At 38.8% G+C, this 15992-nt stretch overlaps 1 protein-coding gene across 7 annotated transcripts in view; it reads left to right on the plus strand.

Annotated features, from left to right (window-relative positions):
* Window positions 1–13943, plus strand: part of gphn (gephyrin) — an 87354-nt gene extending 73411 nt beyond the window's left edge. For 5 of the 7 annotated variants that reach the window (XM_023953011.1, XM_023953014.1, XM_023953013.1 and 2 more), the window contains 13 exons: window positions 1722–1859; window positions 5246–5338; window positions 6042–6097; window positions 7199–7318; window positions 7405–7463; window positions 7563–7716; window positions 8231–8352; window positions 8529–8616; window positions 8753–8826; window positions 8912–8979; window positions 9089–9192; window positions 10151–10247; window positions 12623–13943. In XM_023953011.1, the coding sequence (XP_023808779.1) occupies window positions 1722–1859; window positions 5246–5338; window positions 6042–6097; window positions 7199–7318; window positions 7405–7463; window positions 7563–7716; window positions 8231–8352; window positions 8529–8616; window positions 8753–8826; window positions 8912–8979; window positions 9089–9192; window positions 10151–10247; window positions 12623–12756 (1307 nt within the window). In that variant the 3' untranslated portion in view covers window positions 12757–13943. The remainder of the gene's footprint in view (window positions 1–1721; window positions 1860–5245; window positions 5339–6041; window positions 6098–7198; window positions 7319–7404; window positions 7464–7562; window positions 7717–8230; window positions 8353–8528; window positions 8617–8752; window positions 8827–8911; window positions 8980–9088; window positions 9193–10150; window positions 10248–12622) is intronic. The other 2 variants (XM_023953012.1, XM_023953017.1) reach the window with 1 other exon arrangement.
* The last annotated feature ends 2049 nt before the right edge of the window (window positions 13944–15992 follow it).

The following is a 15992-nucleotide window of genomic DNA, read 5'->3' on the forward strand; positions in this document are numbered from 1 at the left end:
ACCCATGTGTGGCTGCTGTTTGCATGCCTGTGTGTGCGTGATGTTTTGCCAGAGGTTGTTAAGCCTCATGTTAAGCATCTGAAATATGCTGTGGAAGCGTAAGTGTATGTTTAACGGAGAGAAACTGGGTCAAGGGAAATCAAAGCATGGCGCCTATTCTTCGCTGTGAGGCAGAGCGGCAGAAGGAGAAGGAGGCAGAAAGAGATAAAGACGGAAGGAAAGAAAGCAGATTACTCATTAGTTACAGCTTGCTTTGTTCGTTTTACCTTTGCAGTTATTAGACAGGGTATTATTAGACTAACATGCTGCTATCGAGCACCACCCATCATTCAGCTGTGATGCAGGAAACAAACAGAACTCAATGTCTTGCCAATCCCTCTCCATGGTGTTCAAATCGTGTTCTTCCTCAACTGCATGCAGGAAAAGAAAGAATCATACTTCTTCAGTTTTCTTATATTAATGTGCAAATGGATGTGTTTATTTATAAATGTTCCTTTTTGTCAATTATCTTTTAGCAGAGGTACAGTAGTTGTTGACATTTTCTTTCAACGAGTTCCGCTTTGAGCTCCAACTGAAAATATTAAGTATATATATGGCTGTCCTTCGTGTGTCGAAGTCGACTGTCTTGAGTTGAGGATTTAAAATGACAGGCTCTCACGTGGGCTGCTAGCCCAGCACGGGATCTGCAGAAGCGATCACATCTCAAGCATTTGAAATCGCTTGAGATTGTTACGGAGTGACGCCGGTGATGTGCTCGTTGGTATTCACTATGGCGTTGGTCTGCAACGGTTGTCATGGCTTTCTTTAAAGTTTTGCGCCATTTAGATTTTTGTAGGGCTTCTTTTTTCCCAGTTGTAGTGTGGGATGCCTGCTCTCTTCATGTGTCGCTTTAGCACATCTTTATAACGTAGCTTCTGTCCACCGCGGCTCCTTTTTCCTTGAGAAAGTTCAGAGTAGAATACTGCATTGGGCAATCTATTGTTGGGCATCTGACATACGTGCCCTGTCCATCGAAGTTGTTATTATGGCATCAACACTAACTGTGTTGGCACGTCTCAAAACCTCAACATCTGGGATACGGTCTTGCCACTTGATGTTGAGAATGAAGCGAAGGTGGCAAAGCTGAAGTCTTGTTAGAGCCTTGATGTGTCTGCGGTAGAGAGTTGTACACTCGATTGGGGTATAGCAAACAGGGGATGACTGCGGCTGCATATACCTTCACTTTGGTACTAGTACTGATGTCAAGGCAACTCCACAGTCTCTTTTGTAGTGCACCATAGGCCTTAGTGGCAGAAAGTATTCTCCGTTCCACTTCCAGATCAGCTGAGTTTGAGTTAGTTAAGGTACTGCTCAGGTAAGTAAAACTCTCTGTTGACTTCAGTGGTTCATCATGGGCCATAATCGTCTCTAGGTGTTCGTTGGATAATGTGGGAGGCTGATACAGTTGTTCGGTCTTAGAAATATTCATCTTCAATCCAAACATCTCAGCTGCAGAGGAAAAGCGATCTACAATCTGTTGCATATCAGATGCGTTACTAGCTACAAGGGCCGAGTCATCAGCATAAAGTAGTTCTCTGACACACATCTCCTGTGTCTTAGTGTGGGCACGAAGACGGGCGAGGTTGAAAAGTTTACCATCAGTTCTTGTGCGGATAAAGACACCCTTTAATGAAGCAAGTCGATATTTTTTGATGATTTAAGGTATTGTTTCTGCGTCAAAGGTCACAGTGCAGTGGACATCACCAAGGTCGCACGGAGGCACCGCATGTCTCCTTTTCCCCTTACCTCCATGGACAAGGCCTTCATCACTGTGTTGGAGATGACCGCTGTCTTGAGCACTGAGATCATCAACTATAGAGGTGAGGACGCCCCTGCTTTTAAAACTTTCATCTAACCCCTCCATTCTCCACCACCCACCCCACATCCAGTCCCGTGGAGATGCTCCTTTAAGATCGGTGTAGCAAACATGCTCTGTCCACACCTGGACAACTCACTGAATCAACAGTGTCTGCCCACGGGCGCCATGTCAATCACACGCACGCAGACTCTCCTGGGCGCAAGAGCACATGCATCATAAACAAACCTTTCCTAAATATAGCTGCAAGCAGCAATGATTGGGCAAAGAGGGTTCAGCAGGACACAGTCGCCATGGCGACTTGATCTGACCATGTTATACGCATGGCTGTAAACAATGAGAGGGAGAGCACATTTTGGCATATTGCAGTTGAACTCTGTTGACCAGATGCACAGCTTTTTAAAAAATCTTTTTCTGGGACTAAATGAAGTCACATTTTAGTGGAATAACAGGCAAAAATGAAATCTTACATTAATGCTGGATCATTTCTGGCCGTTATTTAAAGACCCACACCAATCATCTTTTGATTTAGGTATTTTGTTTATTTATTTTTAATGTTTTTTTTATGTTTTTTAAATTATGTTTATGTTGTTTTTAGCCAAAATTTAAAAAAAAACGGTGTCCTTTCCTTGGACATATTTTCTGCAGAGCAGCAGAGGTTCAATAGAAACTCACCTCTGAGCTGTGGGCAGGACCATTGGCAAGGAGTAAGCCCGTCCTCACTTTCTGTCAACCATCTTTTTTTTAAATGCCAATTTTTCGTCTCCTCCTGATTCATAACAATTTAAATAAAGAAATCCTTAGAAATACAATTTGAAGCTTAGGCTATATCCGCATTATGTCCGTAATTATAGTGCAGGACTGTTTATCTAGTTAGACACCATGCTCACTACTTTTTTGATGACATCATAGATTTATTTTTCCAAAACAAAAACCAAGTAAATATGAATATTTTACAAAAATTGTTTGTTAATCCACTGTGCTTTGATTGATTGATTGGTTGATTGATTGCTTGATTGCTTGATTGATTGATTGATTGAGTTCAAGCACTGTAGTCAAAGCAATGAAGAATTCACACAGATTCTTTAAACTCATTACAGTGATGATGAAATCCATAGATAAAAAAACAAGACAAAACATGATAAAAACCTAGTTATTTTATCAAAAATAATTTGCAATACATTATTTTCACATGATAAGTTGTGTAAAAGCAATGCATTGTGGTAAATGTTTGACAATCTAGTGAGGTTTGATGCACACTGGTTTTTCGAGACTTCTGGGAGATTTTTAGGGGGAAAGGATTTTGGAATTGTAGATTTGGAAATCTCCCAAAAAAGTGTCCAATTTAGTGCACCGAGCAGTGACAGACTTTGGAAATGACCTTCATTTTTTTATATATGTCCTCCATCAGGAGAAAAATGCCACAAGGTTATGTTAAAGCACAATTTTTGTTGGAGTGGGTCTTTAAATATCAATTTAGAGAAACTCATTTAGGTCTGATTTGAGGAAGGATGGAAGGAACAAGTTCTCGTCTGAAATAAGTTTGTTTTTAGAGGAATAATTCAAATATTTCTTTAGTACTGCTGATGCATTTTAGCATCACCTTGTCTCTGACTCAGAGCTGTTCTTTTTCACAAATAAAATCCAGGATTTTGCTATCAAAATGTGGTTTGATAAAGTCACTATTCAATTAAGTGAAAAAGCTGCATTGGGCCTAAAGCTTATTTTGACTTCCCCTCAGTGGCTAGAAATAATAATTGAATCAGTGCTAATTACTTGTGTTTTTGCGTTTGTGCTATTGTTGAATTTGTACGATTTGTTTTAATGTAACTGTAATTCACACGGTGAATGCCCCGATCCCAGCAGATGCAAATGTGCACACACTAATAGGTTTAAGCAGAGGAGGATCTTGTCATCCTTCTGGCAGAGCAGGCTAAGTGCCGGTGGAGGGTGACAGAACCGAGGCGAGCCCCGGAGGGTGAAATGCAGGCTCCTTCGCTTTTCTTCTATGAGGAGGACTCAGAGCGATGAAGGCCCGGGGCACATGTGACTTTGAGATTAGTGAAGATAGAACAAACACTTTATCTCTGGGGTTGTAAAGTGATGTTTCATGTTTAGACGAGGGCAGCTGAGAGGAGGAAAGCTGGAGAAGGAAGACAGAGAAGGTAGCTAGAGATTAAATATTTAGATGGGCGACAGCTGGATTTTGAATGTGTGAGTGAATAGAATCAGAGTTTGTTGACATGTGCACCCATGTAAACAACTAACCCTTTTTTGTTTGGATTGAAACTAGAATCAAGTTAAAATAAGTAGTGTGCACTGCATCTAATCAATAGCCTTTTAAGCCATTTTTGACATAAATAAATGTATGAGTTCTAAGCAGCACAGCAGACACACTTATAAATTTCAGCGGTTAAACGCTGAGACAAGTAAACTTGCTGTGCTGCTGCACTGCCCTCTTGTGGCTTGTCTTAGATTTCTTGACATGAAGTGTCACTTCAGGGAGAAAAGCAGTTGTTGCAATGTTGCTGTCAGAAACAAAATAAATGTTGACTTTTAGACATGGTTAGTGATGAAGGTAGGAAAGAATAGTCATCCAAAAAAATATATGGAAGAATCTCTTAATAGAAGTAAATAAACAATAGAAATATTTTTTTGCCATTTTTTAAAACTTAATTGCAATCTGATGCCACCTGTGTGTTTTTTAATCAAAAATCCCACTCTTCTTAGAGAAATGTGTTAAAGGAAGATATAAAAATCCAGAAAATAGAATGAAATCCTGTTGACCTTATAATGCTGGATTTGGACAGAAGCTCGTGTTGTTTCCTGCAGATCATAATCCTCTGCTGGTTTTTACGTTTGTGGGTACTTGTGTTCAAGTGCACCATTTTTTTTGTTTTTTACTTCTTTGATATCAAAGCTTGGATCTTCATATTACCACCCACACAATCACAGCGTTTCAGCTCTGAGAAATGCTATTTATAGCCACACAGCAGCTTGAAGTATTTTACTGCGTTTTTTTTTTTTTTTTTACTTCCACTCACCTTTCTGGTGGATCCTTCTCTTTCTTTCATTCTCTTTTCCTTTGCAAGCTCATTGAAAATATCTGGTCTTCATCCTTAAAGGTTGTGGAAGCAGTTAAGATATTTGAGCTGACACTTGCTCCATCAATAAGCTAAAATAGAAGCAGAGTGCATGTGTGTCCGTCAGCTCATGGGTTGAAAGTAAAGAAAGACCCATATGTGTGGTGTCACACTGTGTGGCTCTTCAGTGCACGCATACACACACCTCTAGTGCACATTTCTCCTTGCATCCTTATCCAAATCCGACGTACGTCGTCGCCTTCTCTGTGCCCGCCTCCCTCCTCTCACCCACGTTGTTCTCCCACAGATGGGATGGGTCGAGTCCTGGCTCAGGACGTTTATGCCAAAGACAACCTCCCGCCCTTCCCCGCTTCGGTCAAGGATGGATATGCTGTGAGAGGTCAGTGTCTTGCAATCAAAGGTCTCTTCTAAACAATTTGCTACACCTGCCGGCTCTTGGACGTGGTATAGGAAAAGCAGACATTGGACTTGTGCTACTGTACTGAACATTTTATTTGGAGAAGTCTGTGTACAAATATGGAGGATCCACTTTTTTCTGGAGTCAAGTTTTTCTCATATCACGCTGTAGTATCTAGCTTTTGTTGTCACTTTGTGTTACAATGAAGCTGGCGATCAGGAAAGTTCTAAAATCCATGAGGTAAAGGAATAGAGATGCAGGCCACACTTTCCAAAGACGCGATAATTTTCAATGCAAATTTTGCATTTACACTCGTTTAGAATGAGGTTGGACCACTTTTTAGCAGCATTTCGTCCGAAAATGGAGCCAAAAATAAATGATGAAAAATTGAGCTTTTAAAAATCTCTAAACTCCGAGCCGTAGACGGGAAGTGGGCTGAACTTTGTTTTTGTTTTTAAAGTTGTGTTTTAAAGTGTTTTCTTGCAAAAGGTTTTACTGTGGTGTTATAGAATCTATCAAATTTAACTAGTCTGTTGGGTTTAATTCTAATGAAAAATGTCAAATTTTTCCTATTTTTGATCTCTTCCTGTTGCTCCTGGCTCAGGCAGAGAAACTGGTTCACCCCTATGACACATGCCTGCATGCTGACTGGGTTTAATCCTGATAAATCTGTCTGTTCTCTCAGCGGCCGACGGCCCAGGTGACCGCTTCATCATTGGAGAGTCCCAAGCTGGAGAGCAGGTTTGTGTTTACTTATCCAGACATGTTTACCTTTAACTTCCACCTATTTCCCTGAGAAGTAAAAGCCTGTGTGTCCTGAATATGAGCATAAAGTGCATTTGTCCTTGACTTCACCTCTTGCCTTGAGCAGCTTTAGTGGCACATCAGTGTACTGCTTTGGCAGATGATGAAGAGGCTTTTGCAGGAAAACAAGGCCAGAAACTGAGCATCTCAAGCCTCTGAGACAAGCTGTTTTTTTTTCTTTTTAAGATTTGTTTGCTCCCTCAAACTCTGAGCATCAATGTGCATGCAGGTTACGTGTCCTGCACTTTAGTTCAGATACATTTTAGCACATTTTTCTTGATGGGGTTGATCCCTCTGGCTCACAAAATCCATCTTATTTATTTCTGATTAAATCTCAGTTAAAGTCCCACTCTGATCATCTTTTGATCTATTTCAAAAGCATTCCAAATGATGCTGTTTTTAGCCATAAATCAAGAAACCTGTGTCGTTTTCTAGGACATAGTTTTTGCAGAACGGCGGTAGAAATTCCCCAATGAGTTGTGGGCAGGACTGTTGGCAATGAGCAACCCCGCCCGCCCCCTCTTCTCATAAATTCGTCCATAACTGAGAGCTCTCTGTTTACACACTCTACTGCTAGCTTACAGCCCCTTACACCCCCAACCTAACATTACTGGTGCATCAAAAGGGCAAGCAATATTGGAGCTATCCAGCCGTACAGTTTTGAGCCAGATGCCAAATCAAATGAGGAAAATTAAGACGAACCTTGATCTGTTTGCCAGTAAGTGGACGCATCAGAATGTAACGGAGCAGGGAGCTTTTCTATTTCACAAATAAGCCCTTTTTCTGTACCTGATTCACAACAGTTTAAATGAAGAAATAGTTAGAAGTGCATTTCTCAGTTTAGTTTTCTTTATACATGTCCTCCATCATCAGAAAAATGCTACAAGAACATGATAAAAACACCCCTACATTTTTTTTATCTGACTGGATTAAAGAAAGAAATCTACGTACATATTATTCAGGAATAATCATAAACTGAAATCTTAGCTGCAAAATTTTACTAAATCTGGGTAACCTTTACTTTCTTTTCACATGAAGCCCACCCACACAGTGATGCCTGGCCAGGTGATGAGGGTGACGACAGGTGCACCGATTCCATGCGGGGCAGACGCTGTAGTCCAAGTGGAAGACACCGAGCTGCTTCGGGAGTCTGAAGATGTAAGCTTGGCGTTTCCCAAAACCTAATGCAGTGTTGCCAGAACAGCTGATCAGTTCTATTTGTCCATGGTTTATCCGTCTATAAGGGCACAGAGGAGCTGGAAGTACGAATCCTGGTACAAGCCCGTCCGGGACAAGATATCAGGTCGATCTGATTTCCTACATTAAATTTGACACATTCAGAATAAAACATACAACATTTTGGGCAGACTGTGTTTTAAACTACAGCTTCTTCCCTCCACAGGCCTATTGGTCATGACATCAAACGTGGGGAGTGCGTTTTGGCAAAGGGCACCCACATGGGCCCCTCTGAAATAGGACTGTTGGCGACTGTAGGCGTCACAGAGGTAGAGGTCCAAAAATTCCCTGTGGTGGCCGTCATGTCCACAGGAAATGAGGTAAAACTTTCAGGAAGTGCTGCGTCTTTTTTATTGTGAATTTACCAAAGAAAACTTGATTGTTTTCCCTCATTTCCCCTGATCTGAAATTTGATTACATTTTCTGATTAAGTAAAAATTATCATCTTAAATTAGCAATAATCATTTAAAGGAGATTTACAGTCAATTTCTTTTTCCGCTCCAGCTAAAACTTTTCATGTGATGTTTAAAGGCGCATCTCAATCTTGTTATTTCTGAGGAAAAATTAAAATGTGTGCATAAATTTGTTTAAGAAAATAAAAAAATGTGTGGTTAGCTATCAGATATATTTGTGTTTTACACGTCTGAACCTTTATTTAACATCAGCAGTTTGCTAATGACTGCACTTACTCTTCTCCTGTTTATTTCCTTTTCTCGCCAAACTTTGTTCAATGTTACTCAATGAGACACTTTACCTTAAAAAAAAAAATAACAACGTGTGTGTTGAATAAAATATGAGAGTTTCCAACATTTAATCTCTCCTGGATCTCCGAAGCTGCTCAATCCAGAGGACGACCTTCATCCAGGGAAGATTCGGGACAGCAATCGCTCCACCCTGCTTGCCACAATCCAGGAACATGGCTACCCCACCATCAACTTGGGCATTGTTGGGGACAAGTATGTTTTTAGATCTGGCCTAGCCAGAATGTCCTAAACTAATAAATTAGTTTCAACTTCTTATCATATTTGAAAATCTTAATTTGGTTGTTTTTAACTCCTGTGGAAAGGGTTTTTTGATGCTCTGCTGTTGGAATAAGGTGTTGTTTTTTTATTTCTTTTTTTGTGCCTTGCAGTCCTGATGACCTTCTCAACGCTCTAAATGAAGGCATCAGCCGTGCTGATGTCATCATCACCTCAGGAGGAGTGTCAATGGGAGAGAAGGTAAAAAGAAGCAAGAATGCTGTGTTCTACTGACACCTTGTGGTAGAAGAAGGAATAATGAAGGATGTCATTGTTTGAACATATAACTATATGTCCAGTATATATAATTATTTTTTTCTCCCTCTAAAATATTTAGGACTACCTTAAGCAGGTGCTGGACATCGATCTTCATGCTCAGATCCATTTTGGACGCGTTTTTATGAAACCAGGGTAAAAAAAAGAGAAACTTTCTTGAGTTACGGTTGTTCGCCTTTTCCACTCCTAAATACTTGTTTTAAATTCTTTTCCCCTTTAGTCTCCCAACAACCTTTGCCACTTTGGACATGGATGGTGCTCGAAAACTAATTTTTGCCCTCCCAGGTAGTGTGTGAAGTTGAGAGAAAGAGGAATTTAGCCAGCTGTTTGCTCTGAGACGTCACTAAGATATTTTTCTCTGTGCTATCTCCCCTCTGCATCTGTCCGTCTGTCCTAGGAAACCCCGTGTCCGCTGTTGTCACTTGTAATCTTTTTGTCATCCCTGCTTTGAGGAAGATGCAGGGTATTTTGGACCCCAGGCCCACCATCATCAAAGCGAGGGTACGGTCACATTTTTAAAAACAAATTTCAGCACAGATCCAACAAATCAAAATATTTAAAAAAAATAAAAAGGCAAAAAAATACTACTTTGTTGCATCTCGATCCAGGATTTATTGCCATTTTCATCATCTGCTTGATGCATATTTAGTGTTTTGCTGTGACTTGGCGGCGTCACAGCCCACACTGACCTGCAGGCCTGCTCCCCAGTCATGAATATTGATAACTATGGAGTGGAAAAATCACAAACAAAGTGAGCATCTTATGTCCCAACCTGCTTTATCACGAAAAGGATCTGGTCCCCTGCCATTATGGGTGCCATCCAGAGTTCAGCGCTCCATCATTTGCTGTTGTAAAGCAGTTAGAAATCAGCTTAAATGTATTAGTGCCACTTAGTATGGGGAATTATGACCTGAAAGCACAAATACAGCCAGACAATTTTCTCTAAGCAGACAGTAAATAGAAGAGCGGCTTATTAGAAAAATACATCAACTTTTAGATGCAAATGACAGAATCTGCATCATAAGTTTAAAACATTTTCATAATTTCGTTTTAATTGTTTGGTACTTAGATTAAGCAATAACATTTTTTTGAACATTTACTTTTCTGAAGTCTTTATTTATTGAAAGTATTGTACATAAATAAACCTTGAAGGATTACAGTGTTCGGGGCTTTGCAGGAATCCCAAACCAAATTTACGCACTCTGAACTCTCATAAAGGAAATATGACAAACTTTACAAAAAGTTTTGTTTCTTTTTAGCCCAGAGAAGAAGTGTTGAGACTCCTAAATGAAAAAAGAAAGAAAAGCAGAAATAGAGCCAGAGGGATTTCAGGAGATGATATGAATGTGAGCTAGTTAAAATAGAACTTTATTCAGGTAGTTTAGTTTAGGTGTAGAAATGTTTTAAATCAAATATTTGCTAATATAAAGATATCTTGACATGATTTGTTTGCTTCTAGTTGTCTTGCGATGTGAAGTTGGACCCTCGCCCTGAATACCACCGCTGCATTTTGACGTGGCATCACCAGGAGCCTCTGCCTTGGGCACAGAGCACAGGTGCAAAAGGCCGCACCTGAAAACACACAACCTCCCAGAATGCTGTCAGACTGACAGATGCATGAAATACAAACACAAAACACCTGGATTTAGCTTTCTCCTGCCACTGCTTTGCCTCTGAAGACGCTTTTGGACAAGCGTGGGCCTGCAATGTCCATTCTGAATAAAACTGTTCATACTTTGGGGTAAAGAGGAGCATCAGGAATGCAAAGTGTAACAAACACGGCTGATGGATAACGCTCTGGTTTGGAAAATTCTGTTTCAACACAATCAGTAAAAACCAAATACATCATTTTACCTCATGAAGAAAAAACTTGTTAACAGTTTATACTTTTCATGCCAGAATAAGATTTTTGGTATACATTTCTAAACCTTAAAGCCTTTTGAGGTAGATTCCTCAGAAAGAAGTAAAAAAATTCTTACCCCACTGGCAGATTTTCTTTAACGTCCCACTCTGATCATCTTTAGACCGATTTTTAAATTGTTTGCAGTGACCTTTTAATTATGATTAGGCCGTTTTTAGCCTCTTTTTTTTAAACTGTTGTTTTCTAGAAAAATACTTTCTGCAGAGCGGCAGGAGTGCATCAGAAATTTGCCTTTGATTTGTGGGCGAGACCACATGAAGTGAGCCTGCATCATCATGCCTTTGTTTTCACTCTTTCCAGTTAGCTTAAAGTCCCTCACAACCCCATCCTAACGTTAACGGTGCAGCAGAAATCGTGAGCAATATTGCAGCTATGCGGTCTGGATGCAGATGCAGCTCGGATGAGGGAAAAATGAAAACGTACATGGATCTAGTCGTCTACAAGTGATTGCATTGGAAAGAATCGATGCGCGGAGCTTTATGTCTGCCGATTGTAGCACCTACGTCACTGCTTCAAGCTTTTTCCAAAAACTTTTGTCACCTGCTCCTGATTCACAATGTTTGAATAAAGGAATATTCAGAATTGCAACGTTAATTTTCTTTATACTGTATGTGTCCTCCATCATCCGAAAAAGAACATGTTAAATAGTAATAGTATAATAGACCGAGTACCTCGTCTCTGCTCCTGCTCCTACACCTGGCTGTGGTTCCTGTCTCCGGCTCGACTCGCGCCTTTGACTGTCCCCACAACCACGGCTGGATGAAGCTCGTCTGCTGGACTTTTATATATGTAGTTGTAGATTTAGATAAGTTAATTCTTCTCTATGAGTTCTGGTAAATCGCCTGTCCGTCCTGGGGGAGGATCCCTCCTTCATGTGGGCACCCCTGAGGTTTCTTCGTTTTTTCCGGAATCCGTTTTTTTTGGGAGTTTTTCCTTACCCCAAAGGGGGGTCTAAGGGCAGGGATGCCAGTATAGCATAGTCAGTTTGTTAGTTCATTTTAGTATTTTCCTATTGAACTCTTTGTATTCGTGATCCTTTTGAGTTCATGTTTTACTTCGAAGCCCATCGAGACGACTGTTGTTGTGATTTTGGGCTATACAAATAAAATTGAATTGAAAAATTGAATTGAATTGAATTGAATTGAAATAAAACAAAAAAACAGTTTTCACTGAGGTGGATCTTTAAATAAACAAAAAAATCTTTCACTGGGGTAAGAAAAATGGTCTTACCAAGAATTTTTCTTTAAAGAAAAAAAATCTAGTCCCTAAAACATGTTTTCTTAAACTATGATAGTTTCGCCATTGAACAACTTTTTTCAAGACAGAAAGTAAAACAATTTGCCTTGAAACAAGGATTTCTTCACATAAGATGCAGTTTTTGCAGGAATCTTTTTTTTTCTTTTTTAATCATAAATAAATAGTGGATATAACTGAGTACATCAAAGAAAAATTTAATTTAGTAAACAAACTAACATTGAAAAAGATGATTTGCTCATGTTGCAGCTCGGGATCTCTCATAACATATCAATTTTATTTAAATATTCTACATTATATTTAAAGTTACTTTATATGGTAGATTATTAAAGTTTGCAACTCTGTCCAGATTTTAGCCACTTTTTCCAGATTCTGTCACAGATATGTGTCTCTAGTTCTAGTTTATTCCACAGTCTCACTCTTTTAGGTGAAAAATTGGACTTCAGAAACTAAATCTCAACTATGAGGACTACAAAGTCCTTGCAGTTTAAGCTTTGAAGTCTGGTGACATCAGCAACAAAACATTTAACAGCGATGAAAACAAAATGTTTTTAAATGCTGAATTAATGTAATTTTGGGGCCAAGGTGGTTTGACACATCTTTGCATCAACAGGCATCAAGGGGTTAAATGTCCAAATACAAGGAGTTCAAGATTTTCTGTGATTTCATGATCATACCAGCGTGTTCTGTGCTTGGAACCTAGATTAATCTATGAAAATATGTCAAAAAATAATTATGTTTTCGTCTGTTCTGCAGGGAACCAGGTGAGCAGCAGGTTGATGAGTATGCGCAGTGCTAACGGGCTCCTGATGCTACCCCCCAAAACAGAGCAATACGTGGAGCTGCACAAGGGCGAGGTGGTTGACGTCATGGTCATCGGCCGGCTATGATGTCATCACGGTGGGATGGCGAGATGGCGTCACATAGCACGGGTTGGAAATGGGTGGTTCACGGTGCATGTCCACATATCATTAACTATTCTGTAATATGCAACGGCACAGCTAGTTTTTATTGATTTGGAAAACGTTGAGGTATAGTCAACATCTTGATCACAACCTAGATACATATGAAAAAAAATAATTTAAAAAGATTATTGTATTTCAAAGAAAAAAATATAACTTTTAATGAAAACATTAATTATAAAAAGAGATTTATTCTGTAATATATTATTATGATTATTCTTATTATTATTATCACTATTCTTCTTATTATCATTATTATATTAAGGCAACTTTGTTCCTTTCATTGCAATTGCTTTGTGTGTTCAATGCTAGACCTTATCTATAGCAGTAGCATTTTAATAGACAGCTGTAGGTGCCTGCCAGGACTAAAAAAAAGAAAAAAGAATTTTTTTATTTTCTCATCTTTAGTGGACTAAAATAATCAGTTTTCTGAAAATGGAGAAAACATTAAAAAAAACTCCAGTTTTCCCATGGTGCTCAGGTACGAGGATGAGGGCGCACACTCGACCGCCTCCTTATCTGAGCGCCCATCGAGGTGACACTTCAGTTTTTCTCTCATTAGTATGCATCATAATGGCTTCACAAAGAGCTTTGCTTGTTGTTTATCTTGTGAGTCTTGTTAATGTGCGCAGTGCCAAATGCCTGGGCAGGGAGGAGGTGGGGAGGGGGGACGGGACGGGACGGGACGCACCCCTGTGGGCCCAGACCCCGAAGCTTCCTTATATTCATGGAGACCCGGGTGCAAACTCAGCCCCAAACCCTCAGCAGGGGCGAGCTGAGCCTGGGACAAACACTCTTTTATTTAAACAACTATTTAAGAAAAGATTCCAGAAAAAAAGAAAACAGCTTCTTTAAGTGCTGAAAGCCTTTTTAACCAACTTCACAAAAATGTACAGAAAAAAAAGAACCATATTGTACAGATATATGTGACCAGCACTCCTGAAGAAATTATTAAGCAATGAGGAGACATTGATCAATGCTGTACTATAACATTTTCTGTAATGATATGAAACTGATGAAATAGACTATAATAAAATCCTTGATCATTATGTAAAAAAATGTAACAAAACAATTCTTGTTGGGTTTCTTTTTTTTAATAAAACATGTAAAAAAAAGTCACTTTTCTTTTATTAGCGTTACATTTACAGAAAGCAAACGCCAAGCAAGAAGAGAAGGAGAAACTTGGAGATTGGACGAAGTTTGGATGAAGATTTGTAATTCATTTTATTTCTGAGGCTATGGAGGCTGCAGTGTTTTTGTGTTTCGGGGGATTTTCTGATCAATTTTTTCCTCTTTTGGTAATTTAGTTGTTTTGTGCAAAATTTTTAAAAAAATGTGTTTTTTTCTAGGACATGGTTTCTGCAGATCAGCAGAAGTTCATTGGTGATTTGCCTCTGAGCAACCCCATAACTGAGAGCTCTCGGTTTACATGCTCTCCCGTTAGCTTACACAATTTTGCAACTTTAAGTTTAATCTTCCTAATATATCATCATAAAAATGCCACAAGAACATGTTAAAAACACCAAAAAAACATGATTTTCATTGGAGTGGGTCTTAAAAGATATTTTATTTTCTAGATTACTGACTTATTTATATACAATTTTTATAATTTTGAGTGTCTGACTATGTTCTAAAAGTTCTGAATCTTTAGTGGAAACTCTGATTCTAGCTTTGCATTTCTGGACTGTTAGTCTAAAAGTTGTGGTTTTGGTTCAGGAAATCTGGGTTTTTGGTCTGAATGTGAAAGAATTCTGTCTTCTTTTCTTTTCCTCAGATTTTTAAACTATAATATTTAATCTAAACTAAATGTCTCTGGTTAATGTCAAAACTGTGTTGTTGTTTTTCTCAGATTGTTGGTTAAAATTCTGGGTTTCTTTTGTTAGGCCCACAAATCTGAAGGTTTATTTTTTTGGAGGCTGGTGCTAAATGATCCTGGAGAAAAAACCAAGAGGAGATCCATTGATGTGTTGAAAGAAGACATAAAGCTTGTTGCAAAGGAGGATTAAAGAGAGATAGGCGATTAACTCTGGTCACCTCTCCAGAGAGCAGTTGAAAAAGAAAATATTTTTCTTAGCCTTAAACTTTTGTAAATTTACTCTTCAAATACATTTTTTTTTGTTTATTTGCAACATACAGTATTCCAGATGTTTTACACATTTTTCTTTTGTTTTTCCAGGGATTTATTTTAACTATTCTATATTCCAAGATTATATATTAGAAATTTCCTCTAACTTTTACTACAATAAGCCGACTTTTTCAAAAAGACAGGGTGGGTTTAGAATTTAAAAAGGTCCCTCCTTTTTGTAGTCAAGGTAAAAACAGTTTTTTGTGGTTAACTTTTGCTTCGCCACTTCCTCTCCTTTTCCATTGATGAACAAGACGCAGCATTGCAGTGAATCATTTCTAACCATAAGACGCTTTCACCATCACTCTTCCTCTTCAGGAAGGTAAGTATTTAGGATGTAGGAACTGGCGGGAGAGCTTCTCATTTCCAATAAGGAAAAGAGGTTAATCGCAGAGGTGTCAGAAAGGATTAACCTAATAGAAAATGCAGCAGGAAAAAGGCGGCTCTGGGCTTTGGCTAGGCAATATGGGATTAGACAGTTTCAATGCAAGTTAAAATGACAGCAGATCCCATTAGCTAGAGATGATTAATATTGCCATGACTAGAACGTAGACATTCATCTATGTGGAAGAGTATAAACAGAGTTATACATAAGGGGATCAGTGTAAAGATGATTGTCGGAAATAACAGCAAATTATTTTTCCCCTCAAGTGTGGCAAGTTTGTTTATTTATCATAAGACACCATTAATGTCTTATTTTTCTGAAAATACTCAGCTAATTAAGGCCAGTGGGAAAAAAATTAGTGATGAAGAATTTTTGCCTGCCGAAATGTCTTGGATTATTAGTCAATTAACCGTGTTTAGGACAAGTTACATTCCTGTATGAGCGGAAAAAGTTGGAAACCTAAAACTAAGCGGCAAGTAAAATGCAAAAATCAAAATACAGTCCTAAGACAAATAGAATATAGATTTTAAAAGTTTTAAAGTGCATTAATTATAACTATAGTTAAAGTATTTCCTTTGATACAAGACAATAAGAGAAAGAAAGGCCTAATAAGATAAGATAAGATAGGAAATATGACTGAGTCTACAGGCTTCA

Source organism: Oryzias latipes, chromosome 24 (genome assembly GCF_002234675.1).
Source record: "Oryzias latipes chromosome 24, ASM223467v1".
In the NCBI taxonomy this organism is placed as follows: Eukaryota; Metazoa; Chordata; class Actinopteri; order Beloniformes; family Adrianichthyidae; genus Oryzias; species Oryzias latipes.